The sequence below is a fragment of the Pseudorasbora parva genome, chromosome 14 (assembly GCF_024679245.1).
Source record: "Pseudorasbora parva isolate DD20220531a chromosome 14, ASM2467924v1, whole genome shotgun sequence".
Classification (NCBI taxonomy): Eukaryota; Metazoa; Chordata; class Actinopteri; order Cypriniformes; family Gobionidae; genus Pseudorasbora; species Pseudorasbora parva.
Genome location: NC_090185.1, coordinates 4,696,338 through 4,711,486, shown reverse-complemented (window position 1 = coordinate 4,711,486; position 15,149 = coordinate 4,696,338). Strand labels below are relative to the sequence as shown.

At 43.5% G+C, this 15,149-nt stretch overlaps 2 protein-coding genes across 2 annotated transcripts in view; both read left to right on the top strand.

Annotated features, from left to right (window-relative positions):
- Window positions 1–2,095, top strand: part of LOC137040806 (major histocompatibility complex class I-related gene protein-like) — a 25,799-nt gene extending 23,704 nt beyond the window's left edge. Inside the window, exon 6 of the mRNA XM_067416575.1 lies at window positions 2,051–2,095. Within this exon, the coding sequence (XP_067272676.1) occupies window positions 2,051–2,095 (45 nt within the window). The remainder of the gene's footprint in view (window positions 1–2,050) is intronic.
- LOC137039937 (major histocompatibility complex class I-related gene protein-like) lies at window positions 2,044–15,149 on the top strand. Its single transcript, XM_067415293.1, has 4 exons — window positions 2,044–2,317; window positions 2,413–2,691; window positions 9,169–9,447; window positions 14,898–15,149. The coding sequence occupies exons 1-4, from the start codon at window positions 2,173–2,175 to the stop codon at window positions 14,909–14,911; spliced, it is 717 nt and encodes a 238-aa protein (XP_067271394.1). The 5' UTR covers window positions 2,044–2,172; the 3' UTR covers window positions 14,912–15,149.

The following is a 15,149-nucleotide window of genomic DNA, read 5'->3' as shown; positions in this document are numbered from 1 at the left end:
ATTTGATTCGTATCACGATTTGAGGTTGTCGATACGATTCAAGGATTTGGGTTGTTGATACGTTTCAAAGAACAAGATGGTTCATTTAGAACGATACGATCCGAAACGATTCAGCGACTTGAAATCGATTCAGTAACTTTTTAGCCAAAAATTTCAATCAGTGTGACTGAAATAAATACGGTGAAGTTTCCTAGATTCCTGTTGTTTCTTTTAAGGGAACCAGATATCAATTAATGATGGATATAAACAAACAAGTAATGGCAAATGTGTTCACATTTTATTTGAATAAAGTGCAACCAACAGTTTAGGGTGAATTAACACGAAGTTAACGAAGCCCTTTCTGCTCCCAATTTCAATAAAAGTACAGTAAGTGCAACCAACATACTACTACTGCTACATCTGCTTGTGTTTTCAACATAAAATTATTACAATATTAATATAAAAATAAAGTGCAGCTAACATCTCTTCAGGTTTAATTAACAGTAGCTTTACCTGCTACTTTTGCTGTTGTTTTTCAACATAAAAATAATACAAATATAATATTAATATCAAATATAAAGTGCAACCAACATCTCTTCAGGTTAAATGAGCAGTGGCTGAACCTGCTACTACTGCAAACAGCGAGAGACTTCTTTAGAACATCTCCATCTTTACTATAGCCAAAGTGTTTTCTCACACTGGACCGCAATGCTGGCTTGATAATCTGTCGCTCCTTGGCTTCTCCTCTGTCATCCGCCATGCTAGGTTTTGTTTTCTTTGCGCTGCTGCTGGCGTGTGCGGCTGACGTCACATATAGGCAGACTGAGTAACGTTTAACGGCTTTATAATTAAAAGTGCTAAGAAAAAACATCCATATAAAGTCTGACGTGCTTAAATCAAATGCGTTATTTTCGATACAATCAACTGATTACCTTTTTAACAATATTAACAATTAACAATTTTAGATCAATATATGTTGTCCAGAAGGCCAACTTGCCGAGCACAGATCGATCCAGTTGGATCATAGGAATATAAATCAATACATTGATGTAGTAGATTAATCGTTACACCCCTAATATATACTGTTGGGTTTCTCACACATAGTGGCTCTCATAGAAATACACCTCATTGACATGCATTATACGACTAGCACAGAAACGGTTGAGGTAAAAAAAAAAAAAAAAAAAACGGGGAAAAAACTTCTTTTGTCTTCTACTGAAAAACAAACACACCTACGACTTGGGAGCAAAGTATGTGAACGCATTAATTCTTGTATTAATGCTCACTATGCCATCATGGTTTAAGCCAGTCAGTGACGCTCCATCTGACATACTAGCATACGACTAACTTAAACTCATTTAAATACTTGAATATAAGTTACAAAGCTCTTTATAAAGCTGCTGTCACTTTAAGACCGAATGCACGGATCCAATACACTGATACACATCTGATATTCTCACACTGTTCACCTTCACTTAAGACATAATCAACTCAAAAAAATTAACATTTTGCCATTCGTCTTCCTCCATTTTGCTCTAAACTATAAATCAGTGTTTAATAAATGCTGTGAAATCATTGAACTTCAAGAGACTCTACAAGAGTGATTCCTGAAAGGCTTTCTGCAAAAACCCAAACACCTTTTAGAGAAGAAAGAAATCATCACTGACTTTACAAGCTGCGACAGAAACGACTTTTGACCTTGATAGAAATGTAGTGGAGTAAAAAGTATGATATTTGTCTTTCAGATGTAGTGAAGTTAAAGTCATAAGTTTCCAGAAACAATAATACTCCAGTAAAGTACAATCCAGTAAAGTACAGACACTCAAAAAGTGAACATAAGTACAGAAAACTGACAAATTAAAATTGTTTGCATTTACTTAAAGAAATGTTGTCGGCTTTAATTTATTTTGTTCATATAACTAAATTGTTATTTATAAAAATTGCTCAATATAGTTGCGTGCAACCACTTGAGGCATATTTTTAAAGTAAATTCAACGTCATTTTTTTGAGTGTGTGGTGTTTAAACACTTTTTAGATCTTTGTTTAGATGTCTTTGTGTTGTTTTGTTCAGGGTGGCACACCTTCATCACTGAATACACTGGAACAAGAGGCCTAAAGGATGCAGGAATCCCAGAATTTTCTTCTGTATCTACTCTGGATGGACAACAGATTGATTATTATGACAGTAACACAATGAAGCTGATTCCCAGACAGAAGTGGATGGAGGAGTTTACATCTGAAGAACTGTGGAAGAAATACACTGCGATCAGAGAACAAGTTCAGCAGGTCAACAAACTCACCATTGATGTTCTAATGGATCGATTCAATCAGACACATGGTGAGTTAAAATGATTTATGCTACATCTTTAAATGTCAAAGATTATCTTGTACATTAAAAAAGAGCAGATCTTATGGCACCCCTTTTCTCCTCAGGTGTTCACACGTATCAGAGGATGTATGGCTGTTATTATGATGATGAGACTGGACACACACATGGGTTTGATCAGAACGGGTATGATGGAGAAGACTTAATCTCACTGGACCTGAAGCAGCTCAGATACATCTCAACTGTAGAGCAGGGAATAATAACACAGATTAAGTGGAACAATGACAGAGCAAGGCTTGAATTTCTGAACCAATACTACAAACATGAGTGTGTGTACTGGCTGAAGGAGTTACTGGCCTTAAGAAAAGGAGATATAAAGAGAAGAGGTACCTTGTGGCTCAGAAATTTGCTTTGTTCAACAAGTAGATCTTTTTTTTCTTCTATGGTTAAAACAGTGCATAAGCACACAAATGAAATGTTTAACCGGCAAGGCTTTAAAACGAAAACTTTTAAAACTTTAACCAAAACTTTGGTGATTGTGAATAACTATAGGGTGAAATGTAGCCGCTCGTTGATCTGCCATGTGTGTGCCTTTAAAGGGTTAGTTCACCCAAAAATGAAAATGATTTCATTAATTCCTCACCCTCATGTCTTTGGACACCCATAAGACCTTCGATCATCTTCAGAACACAAATGAAGATATTTTAGTGTAAAGCTGAGAAAGGCTTCAGAAAGGCCTCCATTGGCATTCAGTACATTCCCACTCACAAGACCCATAAAGGCACTAAACACATCGATACGAAGCCCATCTCACTACAGGGGCTCTACAATCATTTGATGAAGCGACGAGAATAGTTTTTGTGCGCGAAAAAAATCTAAATAATGACTTTATCCGCCAAGTTATTGTCTCCCGTGTAGGGCTCGCTCCTCCTCTTCTGAGTCATGAACGGCGGATCTGCGTCATATTCTCTCACATGCGTCATTATTTAGATTTTTGTGCGCCAGTAACTATTCGTTGCATTGTAAAATGATTGTAGAGCCCATTAAAGATTTTAATTGTTTGACAGCCCTAGTGCATACACTTGCATGCGCTCTCAGACTAAATATAAAATATCTTAAACTGTTTGTGAAGATGAACAGAGGTCTTACGGGTGTGGAACGATTTCATTTTTGGGTGAACTAACTCTTTAAGTTGTTTTACACTGTCATAAGGAAAAATTCAGCAAAACGCACGGGCGCGTTCTTCGGGTACAGGGGGTTAAGCCCTCTTCTAACGATCCCAATCCTCCAAATATAGCCCCTTTCACACTGCGATTCTGTAAAATACACGGATAACGCGACCCGGCATTTGTTCCCGGGCCGCTAGATTTTGTCCATTCACACTGACAGCGAAATACCGTAATATGTGCGCTTTCACACACAAGGCTTTTTGACACGTGACATCCTGATGTGACGTATAACGGCGAGCGGTCTCAGCTTTCAGCGGATAGTAAGTAGCTCCGTGGACTCGACTTGTGTCCAGTTTGCGCACATTTCTGCTTTTTTAATTTTAGTTTCTTTTGTATACGAACACTCTCTGCGTTTAAAACACAGACGAGCTCTTCTGGCACTGCAGGGTTGTATTATTGAAAAAACAAGCTCTAGGAGATAACTACGTACACGTTGCGGCATTAGTTTTGGCATTTGTTCACACAGTACTCGTCCCGGGTGGAATCCCGCAATGTTACTAGGTCCCCGACCCAGGTTCAATTCTGTAATCTATTCCGGGACGTGGTTGCTTTCACACAGAAGTCGACCCGGCAATGTTCCGGGAATATTGCGGGTCCGAAGTGCAGTGTGAAAGGGGCTTAAGAAATAAACTGCACAGCATTCCAACTCTGTGAATATTCATAGTGAAATCTTGATGACATGAATCTGAATCAATGAAATGTGATTTTCGAACTCATAATAATGTAGACAAAATGATTTAATGCTCTCTAATGACAGATCAGAACCGTTGCACAAAGAGCTTCAGACAGCGTATGATCCAGATATACTCACAGAATTAGAGTATTTCAAAATATCTGTCTTGCCAAGTAACACACACATGATCTGTTATGTCTTCTGTGAGTGTTTGGTTAACTTTTGGGTAAAACATCGAATGTGTAACATTATATTAGATCCGTGCGGTACAGTAGTTCTTAATATATAGATTATCTGTTGAAAAAAGTTGAATATATATTTTTTCCAATAGATATTTGGTTTTGACTTTGACCAAATGGGGTCGAGTGGGCATACCCTGGGTAGAGTGGGCCCGCACAGCCAAAGGAGAAGGCTGCCCGGCCGCCACATAAGCGAGTGAGATGGCCTCGACCACCCACTTGCTCATCCTCTGCTTTGACACCGGACCCCCCCCCCCCCCCCCCCCGAGGGTGGCCCGTACCACACAAATAGTTGTTCGGACTTCCTCCACAGGGCAGCTCTGTGGACATATGTATCAAGCGCCCGAACCGGGCAAAGCAGATTCAGTGTTTCCTGGTCTGACGTCACAAACGGAGGAGGATAAAAGGCCTGGAGCACAATAGGTCTCATGGGATTGGATGGAACCTTATATAGGAATATAGCCCAGCCTTGGGTGGAGGAAGGCCTTAGCCATACCGGGCGCAAATTCCAAGCACAAGGGTGCCACAGAGAGAGCTTGCAGATCTCCTATTATCTTCAAGGAGGAAATAGCCAGAAGAAATATAGTTTTGAGGGTGAGGAACCACTCAGAAACTGAGTCCAGGGGCTCAAAGGGAGCCCCTGACAGGCCTTGCAGGACCAAAGCCAAGTCCCAGGCCGGCACCCTGGTGCGTACTGCAGGTCTTAACCTCAACGTACCACAGAGGAAACGGGTTACGAGAGGGTGTCGCCCCAAAGAGTGGTAGGCTGCTAGGGCCACCACATACACCTTTAGAGTGGAGGGAGCTAGCCCGGAGGAGAATCTCTCCTGCAGGAACTCCAGCACCGCGCTCGCAGGGCAGTTAACTGGATCCCACAGGCGATCTCTGCACCATAAGGTGAAGAGTCTCCATTTTAAAGCATAAAGTTTCCTCGTGGAGGGAGCTCTAGAGTGTAGAATGGTCTCAACAACCTCAGTTGAGAGACCAGAACTTATGAGCTGGGCCCCCTCAGAGGCCAAGCCCACAGCTTCCACAGCTCTGGGCGAGGGTGCAGAACGGCCCCGCCCGCCTGAGAGAGAAGGTCCCTCCTGAGCGGAATCTCGAGTGGAGAGCCGTCGAGGAGAGACACTATGTCTGAAAACCAGGCTCGAGCCGGCCAAAATGGGGCTACCAGTAGTAGACGAGCCCCGTCCCGGCGCACCCTCTCTGGAACTCCCAGAAGCAGAGCAATCGGGGGGAAAGCGTACAGGAGCAGCCTCGGCCACTCCTGCACCATGGCATCCAGTCCGAGAGGAGCTGGCTGCACTAGGGAGAACCACAGATGGCAGTGTGTATTCGCCTGAGTAGCGAACAGGTCGACCTGCACCCTGCCGAACTTTTCCCATAGGAGCTCCACCACCTCGGTGTGGAGTCTCCATTCCCCGGGCCTCGGCCCCTGCCTCGACAGGATGTCTGCTTCCACATTCAGGCGCCCTGGGATGTAAACTGCCCTCACCGAGCACAGTTTCCCTTGGGCCCACAGGAGGATCTGACGGGCCAGTTTGTATAGCATACGAGACCTCAGACCCCCCTGATGATTGATGTAGGCAACCACCGATGTGTTGTCTGTGTGAACTAACACACAGCGGCCCCTGATATATGGCAGGAAGTGTTTCAGAGCCTGAAACACGGCCAACATTTCTAGACAATTTATACGGCATAAACGCTGGCCCTCTTTCCACAGGCCCTGGGCCGAGCGACCACTCATGGTCGCCCCCCAGCCCGTCAGGGAGGCATCCGTGGTCAGAGACGCGCGCTGACATGGTGCCCCCAGGGACGGGCCTTGGGCCAGAAACCAAGGGTCCTTCCATATAACCAAGGCGCGGAGACAACGCCACGTGACCTTGATTACACGAAAGGGGTTTCCCCTCGGGGAATATCCCTTGGTCTTGAGCCCCCACTGTAACGGTCTCATGTGCAACAGGCCACAAGGAATTACTTTGGCTGCTGCTGCCATCAGACCAAACAGTCTCTGGAACTGCTTTACAGTGAGTGACTGGTCTAACTTCACCCCCTTGACTGAAGAGAGAATCGACCCTATACGAGGCTCTGAAAGACGGGCCCGCATAGAAACCGAATCCCAAATCACACCCAAATACGTGATCCTCTGGACTGGCGAAAGCACCCTCTTCTTGGAGTTGAGCCTCAGCCCCAACCCCCTCATGTGAGCAAGCACAGCATCTCGATGCTGGGCCGCCACACGAGCCGAATGAGCGAGAATCAACCAATCGTCGATGTAATTGAGGATCCGAATCCCCTGCATCCGCAAAGGGACTAATGCCGCGTCCACACACTTCGTGAACGTGCGGGTTGAGAGGGCTAGACCGAAGTGAAGTACCCGATATTGGTACGCTTCTCCCCCGAAAGCGAACCTCAGATACCTCCTGTGCTGCAGAAGGATGGAGACATGAAAATATGTATCTTTTAGATCTATGGTCACAAACCAGTCCTCGGACTGGACATCAGAACCCCGTTGAAAGGAGGTGGACGCCATCTGAACTGTATGGCGTACCCCTTTTTTATAAACTGCAGGACCCACAGAGAAATATTTGGCAGATTCTCCCACTCTGCCGCAAAATCTACTAAGGGTACCAGCCTCTCGAGGCTGGCCTCTGATGTACTCTGCACCGCGAGTGCAGCGCCCTGAAAAGGCGAACCGGCAGGGAACAACTGACTCGACAGCCCCACTCCCCTCCTTAGAGGACACAGACCATCCTCGGATGGCCCGTGAGGACCCTCCACGCCCTGGCGCTCGGGCGGGGTTGGTGGAATGACCCTGTGAGGGCACCGAGGGCCGACGGGTACCGTATGATGAGGTAAGCACCGCCTGCCCCCGGAGGGGACCACCCTCACTGTCCTGACCACACAGGCGTCAGGACTTTTTCGACGCAGCCTTCTTCAAGTTAATGACTGTCCTCAGATCAGTCCTACCTCTAGACCTCCCTTTCTGCGGGGGTGTGCGGGTGGCGACGCTCTGTTTTTGCTGCGCTCGATGGGAGGAGCTAGTACTCGGCATTTGCTGCTCTGCAGATGAGGCCTGGGGTTTTCGGGGAAGGAACTGCTTCAGCGCCGCTGCCTGCTTTTTGGCCTCCTGGAACCTGTTGGTGACGGTAGTAACGGCGTCACCGAACAGGCCCTCCGGAGACAGCGGCGCATAAAGCAGAAATGTTTTGTCCTTCTCCTTTATCTCGGTCAGATTTAACCAAAGATGCCTCTCCGTGGCCACCAGGGCTGTCATAGAACGGCCAATACATCTGGCCGTCTCCTTAGTGGCATGGAGGGCTAAATCTGCCGAGGATCGGAGCTCATGTACTATATCTGCCCCGATCTCATCACTTTCCCCCAGGTCCTTCAGCAGGTCAGCCTGGTATGCCTGCATAATAGCCATTGTATGCAGACATGCGGCGGCCTGACCTGCTGCCGAGTATGCTTTACCCACTAAAGCAGATGTTGATTTTAATGGCTTAGTAGGCAAAGCGGGAGCCTTAATGGCCGATGCCGAATCGGGAGAGAGATGGCTCGCGAGCGTCTCTTCCACCCTCGGCATCGAACCATAACCATGTCTTTTCAACCCCGAGATATTACTATATACTGCTGTGTGGGGGCTGAAAACACGAGATGATATGGGCCGCTTCCACGATCTCGACACCTCGGTGTGGAGATCCGTGAAAAACGGCAGGCTCCGCCGTGGAGGCTGAGCAGAACGGGCTGGCAGAAAGCGCTCATCAAGCCTGCTTTTTACTGAGGCGCGCTCCTGCTGTTCATTTGGCCATTCAATACTTAATCTAGCCACAGCCCTGCTCAGAACCTCCACTAGCTCCTCACTCGCGGGGGTTTGAAGTGGCGAATCTTCAACCCCCGCCTTGATACTGCAGACATCAACCTCCTCTGAGAAGATAACTGCAGCACTGCGGCCGCACCCCGGGCGGGAGAAACCGTAGAGCGGGCCCCCGAACCCGGAGAAACGGCCGTGGATCTAACGGGTGAAGGCTGAGAAAGGGCGGGGCCCGTCTCAAACCCCTCCGTTAGATCCAGCTGCGAACCCCACGACATGGACCGCCGCTGTGCTTCGGCAGCAGCGGGGCCCGTGCCGTGGGGAACGCGAGCCGGGACGCCCTTCTCGAAGAGCGCCTGGCGGGATCGAAGCACGCGGAGAGGCAGAGCCTCACAGTGGTCGCAGCCGGCATCCTCGAGTGCCGACTGCGCGTGCTGTTCACCCAAACAAACAACGCACATCGTGTGTGTATCCCCGCTCGTAGGGAAGCGCGAGCAGGGAGGAACACACCTTCTGAACGACTGTTCGTTTGCCATATCTCTACTGTCAGTAATGTGTGTATTTTTGTGTAGAAAAACAAAAAAGTCTGAACTCAGACACAACACAGAGACAGTTTTGGACAATGAATACACAGAGCGCTTGTTGAAGGCAACAGAAGCTGAGGGCGTGTGTTTGCCGGCAGGGTTTATAGTTTCCGGGTCGATGACGTCACCCGCCTATGACGTTCCGTCTCTCCTTTGGACTGATTACATAAGTGCTTCACGACGCAATCACGCAGAGGCGTTCCCAGAGCGGTGACGCAGCTCGAGTTCCTTGAACGGGAACTGTAGTTTAAGCATGAATGATCTGATCTGAATGAAGTATGAAATATTTTCCTCATGTTTCATTTTTGTTCATTTTTTTTTCAGCTCCTGAAGTGTTTCTGTTCCAGAAGGATCCCTACTCAGTTTCGTGTCTTGCCACAGATTTCTACCCAAAAGAAGTGTCTATCAACTGGTTCAGAAATAGACAGGAGCATCATGAGGATGTGGATCTTGGAGAGCAACTGCCAAATGAGGACGGGACGTTCCAGAAAACATCTACCCTTCGTGGTACTCCAGGCGATTGGAAGCAGAACCAGTACGCTTGTGAGGTGGAGCACCATGGAAAAACCTTCCGGAAGACTCTGACTGATGATCAGATCAAGAGTAAGTTAATAGTGCAGTATAGTGTTTTTATGGTTTTGCTTTTTTAATTAATAGTTTTCCTCTGACATCCCACTCTTATAGGACTGTGCACCTGGTAGACAAAACAAAGCTTTCCTTCCGCTGCCAGTTTGCACTAAGTTCTAATGAAGGAAGACAGTGAGATTGAAGAGTACGTTCAATATAAACCTTATTGATGATGCATAACATATACAGATGTGCACTGGATTCTTACACTGTAAATCATTACATTTCTGTGAATTGATGCAATTTAATTCACAGACAAACTAAAACTTCTAGAACATTTTCAATTGGGGCCTAATTTTTATTTTTACATTGTAAGTGTTTTTCTAAAGAAAACCATAATAGAGAAAACCATTTAGCACCTTGCTGCTCGTCTGTATATAGTATTCATCAATAAGGTTTATAGTGAAGCTGTTAATATCACTGATTTGGTACATGGGCGTCGGAACCATTGTGTGTGTGCGGGACAAGACCCACCCACTTTTTACGACCAATGATATTGGACCCACTCACTTTTATCATCTCTAATTCAGCACATCTGTTTACCTACGCCTAACTGAGAAACACTTATTATTAAAGGTGCCCTAGAATGATTTGAAACTATGTTAAATTGTTCTCTGATATCTACATAGAGGGTATGTGGCTTATTTAAGGGCAAAAAGTGTCCAGATACAGTTTTACAGGTCCATTTACAACCCTATAAATTGTCCCTAGGATGTAATGCTCTGTTTTTGCCTTATTTAGAAGGGTCATGAATATTAATGTTGAGCTCTGCTCTGATTGGCTTATTTCAGCTGCTCACAGCAGTCCAGCTGTTCAGCTCGTGAGTCCTGACAGAACACAGATCGACTGAATGACGCTTTAAGCAGAACATCTCAAATGGCGATTGCTGAAATGCAGCTTACTTGTTTATTGGTGTTTTCAGAAAATCCGCGAGAGAGAGAGAGAGAGAGAGAGAGAGAGAGAGAGAGAGAGAGAGAGAGAGAGAGAGAGAGAGAGAGAGAGAGAGCATATGGTTGCCAGATTGTACGTTTCGGTAAAACACCGGATAGCATACATGTTCTTTTCACAGAAAAGCTCTGTTTGGGGGATTTACATTACTGAAATCTGGCAACCACACAAACGCTCTACTTTCCCAAACCAAAACCAGTGATGACTCTATAATAACTTTAATTATATAACTTTTAGTCACAATGTAGGCTACGCAGTGACTGTGATGTACTCTGAAATTCAAGCATGCAAAAACATCATACTTAAGTTCTCAAAAATATAAATATATATTTTTACAAATTGAATAGCCTTGTTAAATGACTGTCGTTTTAACTTATATGGTGGAAGAGGTGACGTTTGCTAGAAGGATTGAGTGAACGATCTGTAACCAAAGTATCTACGGTTATATTTTGTAATACAAAATAATATTACCCTTGTCATTAGACACACTATTTAGTTTTGTATGGTACTTGGTGTTTCCTATTGTTACTGTACTAGCATCGTGTGAAATCTAGACAATGCTATCTCTCTAAGAAACTTTCAATTTAATCAAAAATTGTTTAAACAGTCAATGAGTGGATAAATCGCTACTTAATGCTTGCAGGAATACAGTTGTAATTGCCACTTTCTTCAGTTTAGGAAGCTGAGCGAAGCTGGCTTGAAATGGGCCGAACAAATGAATGCTCTTGAATTAAATTGTTGTGGTATCGGATTATAAACATTAACCATGACTGTTGACATTTTTATCTGTGGGAAGGGTAGAAAAGTCTCCTGCACAGCCTGGAACATTGACATGTGTCCACGAGAGAAGTTTGTTTATCTGCAGTCCCAGTTACCGTCATTTCCGCCTGACAATGAACATGTTTGGACAGATGCAAATGTTGGGGGCGTGCATATAAATGATCCCCAATGCTTGTGTCACGGTTGGGTTTATGTTGAGAAGCACTTTTTTCCTGTGGTGTTTTTGATTTACGAGATTTACATAAGAAGTAGGAGGCAATGGTGTTTGAGACTCACAGTATGTGATGTCCATGTACTCAGTTCTTATTATTTCACCATGGCAAGGTTCATTCAGTTTTACATTCTAGGGCACCTTTAAACACGATAGATGGTTTATTTCCACTTTTCTAATATGTTCTCCATTTTTATTGAAAATAAATGGCTTTCTGATCTGAGATGTGATGAGAAAAGGGAGTAGAGCGAGTGTGACAGGCCGGATTCGAACCTCTGATCGATTTGCGTCAAAACTTGATGACATGCGTCTTATGCCTACACTATAGCCACGGTAAATAACTCAGTGATTTCTGTAATTTTGTCTGTCCCAATCAATCGTTTAGTAAACGGCGTTATATTTGTATTTAATGTAAATGGCATCTAATGTTATTCCATTAAAAACAATTCTGAAAGAGAGGACCCACCCACTTTTTATTTACTTCCGACGCCCATGCATTAAGGCGCCATATTTCTATATTAGATTTGATTTTCTATAATAAGTGTTTGTGATGTTAAGCGTTTTAGAACTTCCCCTTTATATGGATCACACGTGTACAAAACTTTTTGTTCACTTATTTTGGTTTTTCTTCTTTTCGATGGACAGTTGACAGGGCTGTGCTGCAGTCCTATGGGTATTTTGCCCTCCAGTATATTTCTAGTCTGAAATCATATGATAGTTCTCTTTGAGGAACAGACCAACATTTAAGTTATTCATTGCAGTGAACTATGCACACAGGTTTGTTCTCATGAATATAATGAGCCGACATTGGTGGAAAAACTTAAACCTATTTGTTGTCCAACAAATACCAGTTGTTGTCTTTTTTTTTTAAGGACGTACAAAAACATACATGTACTTCTGTGTGTGATGGAAGTATTTATTTTTGCACTGTAGTCCGTATGAAGAAAGTACAGGTCCTTCTAAAAAAAATAGCATATTGTGATATCATAATGTAATGATATAAATTAAACTTTCATATATTTTAGATACGTTGTACACCAACTGAAATATCTCAGGTCTTTTATTGTTTTAATACGGATGATTTTGGCATACAGCTCATGAAAACCCAAAATTCCTATCTCAAAAAATTAGCATATCATGAAAAGGTTCTCTAAACGAGCTATTAACCTAATCATCTGAATCAACTAATTAACTCTAAACACCTGCAAAAGATTCCTGAGGCTTTTAAAAACTCCCAGTCTGGTTCATTACTCAAAACCGCAATCATGGGTAAGACTGCCGACCTGACTGCTGTCCAGAAGGCCATCATTGACACCCTTAAGCGAGAGGGGAAGACACAGAAAGACATTTCTGAATGAATAGGCTGTTCCCAGAGTGCTGTATCAAGGCACCTCAGTGGGAAGTCTGTGGGAAGGAAAAAGTGTGGCAAAAAACGCTGCACAACGAGAAGAGGTGAGCGGACCCTGAGGAAGATTGTGGAGAAGGACCGATTCCAGACCTTGGGGGACCTGCGGAAGCAGTGGACTGAGTCTGGAGGAGAAACATCCAGAGCCGCCGTGCACAGGCGTGAGCAGGAAATGGGCTACAGGTGCCGCATTCCCCAGGTCAAGACACTTTTGGGCTACAGAGAAGCAGCACTGGACTGTTGCTCAGTGGTCCAAAGTACTTTTTTCGGATGAAAGCAAATTTGGCATGTCATTAGGAAATCAAGGTGCCAGAGTCTGGAGGAAGACTGGGGAGAAGGAAATGCCAAAATGCCTGAAGTCCAGTGTCAAGTCCCCACAGTCAGTGATGGTCTGGGGTGCCATGTCAGCTGCTGGTGTTGGTCCACTGTGTTTTATCAAGGGCAGGGTCAATCCAGCTCGCTATCAGGAGATTTTGGAGCACTTCATGCTTCCTTCTGCTGAAAAGCTTTATGGAGATGAAGATTTGGTTTTTCAGCACGACCTGGCACCTGCTCACAGTGCCAAAACCACTGGTAAATGGTTTACTGACCATGGTATTACTGTGCTCAACTCTCCTGACCTGAACCCCATAGAGAATCTGTGGGATATTGTGAAGAGAAAGTTGAGAGACGCGAGACCCAACACTCTGGATGAGCTTAAGGCGGCTATCGAAGCATCCTGGGCCTCCAGAACACCTCAGCAGTGCCACAGGCTGATCGCCTCCATGCCACGCCGCACTGAAGCAGTCATTTCTGCAAAAGGATTCCCCACCAACTATTGAGTGTATAACACCAATGCTGAAAGCATTAACTTTTTTTTAATTAAAAACACTTTTCTTTTATTGGTTGGATGAAATATGCTAATTTTTTGAGATTTGGGGTTTTCATGAGCTGTATGCCAAAATCATCCGTATTAAAACAATAAAAGACCTGAAATATTTCAGTTGGTGTGCAATGAATCTAAAATATATGAAAGTTTAATTTTTATCATTACATTTTGGAAATTAATTAACTTTATCACAATATGCAAATTTTTTTTAGAAGGACCTGTATATGTTTATATGTCTTTTTTTTCTGATCGTTCTCTGAACAGCTCTTATTTCTCATTTTATTAGATTCATCAGCTGTAGTGTGTTGGGAATGTACGGAGCCCCTAAAGGGACATGGTGATGGGAAAACATATCGAAAAATTACTTTTGAATTAGTTTTTTCCAAGAAACTTTGTGTTTAATCGCAAAACGTTCACATTCCCCATAGAAACTTTGTGTTTGGTTGCAAAACGTTGGTGTTCATTTGAGAAACTTAAGTTCGCTCACGAAAATGAAAACGAAAACATTGCATTCTTTCGTAAAACTTTTCTGTTCCTCAAGCAACACAAAAGTTTTGTCAGTGAACATAAAGTTTCTAGGAAGGAACGCAAAACATTTTGCGCACGAACACAAAAGCAATTTTTATCCCTCCTATCTCATGTTTTTTGCCCATCACAATGTCCCTTTAGGGCTCTGTAGGAATGTCCTGAGCAATGACACAAGCATTCAAAAGTTTGGATTTACAGACACATTTAAATGCATTTGATGGAAATTCCAGTAAAGTGGAATTAAATGGAGCCAATGCTTCACTAATGTTGAAATTCACTATTACAACAGGAAATGATGGCAAGCTTCTGAATTACTTTAAACTGCAAAGCCTCATCTTCAGTATCCATTACTGCAGCTACATTTCTGGCTGATAACAAACTTTTGAGTGCTAGTGCCAAATTGTTCCAAAATGTCTTCAAACGTCAAGACATAAGACACATTGTTAATAATTGGCTGATTTGCTGCAACTGACAATAGTTAATGATTTAAAAAGCTATTCTCAAAAGCTATTTTCAAAAAAGGACAAAGCCAAATGTTTCTCTTCAAGCAGCATTTTAGATTAAGAGATTTAAATGTATAATTCCATGAATTTGAGATTTGGAATTGGTCACACGCTGTTCCTGTGGTCATGCAAATCCTGTTATTAAAAATATCCTCATTTAATCTTTATGGCATTATTTTGCAGAAACTAAACTCTGAGCAGACAATCTGTTGAAATGAAGAGCAGAGCTACAGTGACAAATACCTTTGAAGAGTGTCCTCCAATCAACTGCCTTTTCTTCATGTTTGGTCACACCATCTGCTTTTATGACCAAAACATGGTTTTATTTGAGAAAAAAGAGTTCTATAAATATACATTTTAATGCTTTTTTTTTACAAGTTGTAACTTGCATTGATTACTAGTTTAAAAGCTTTTATAAGTTACACATTAAAAAAT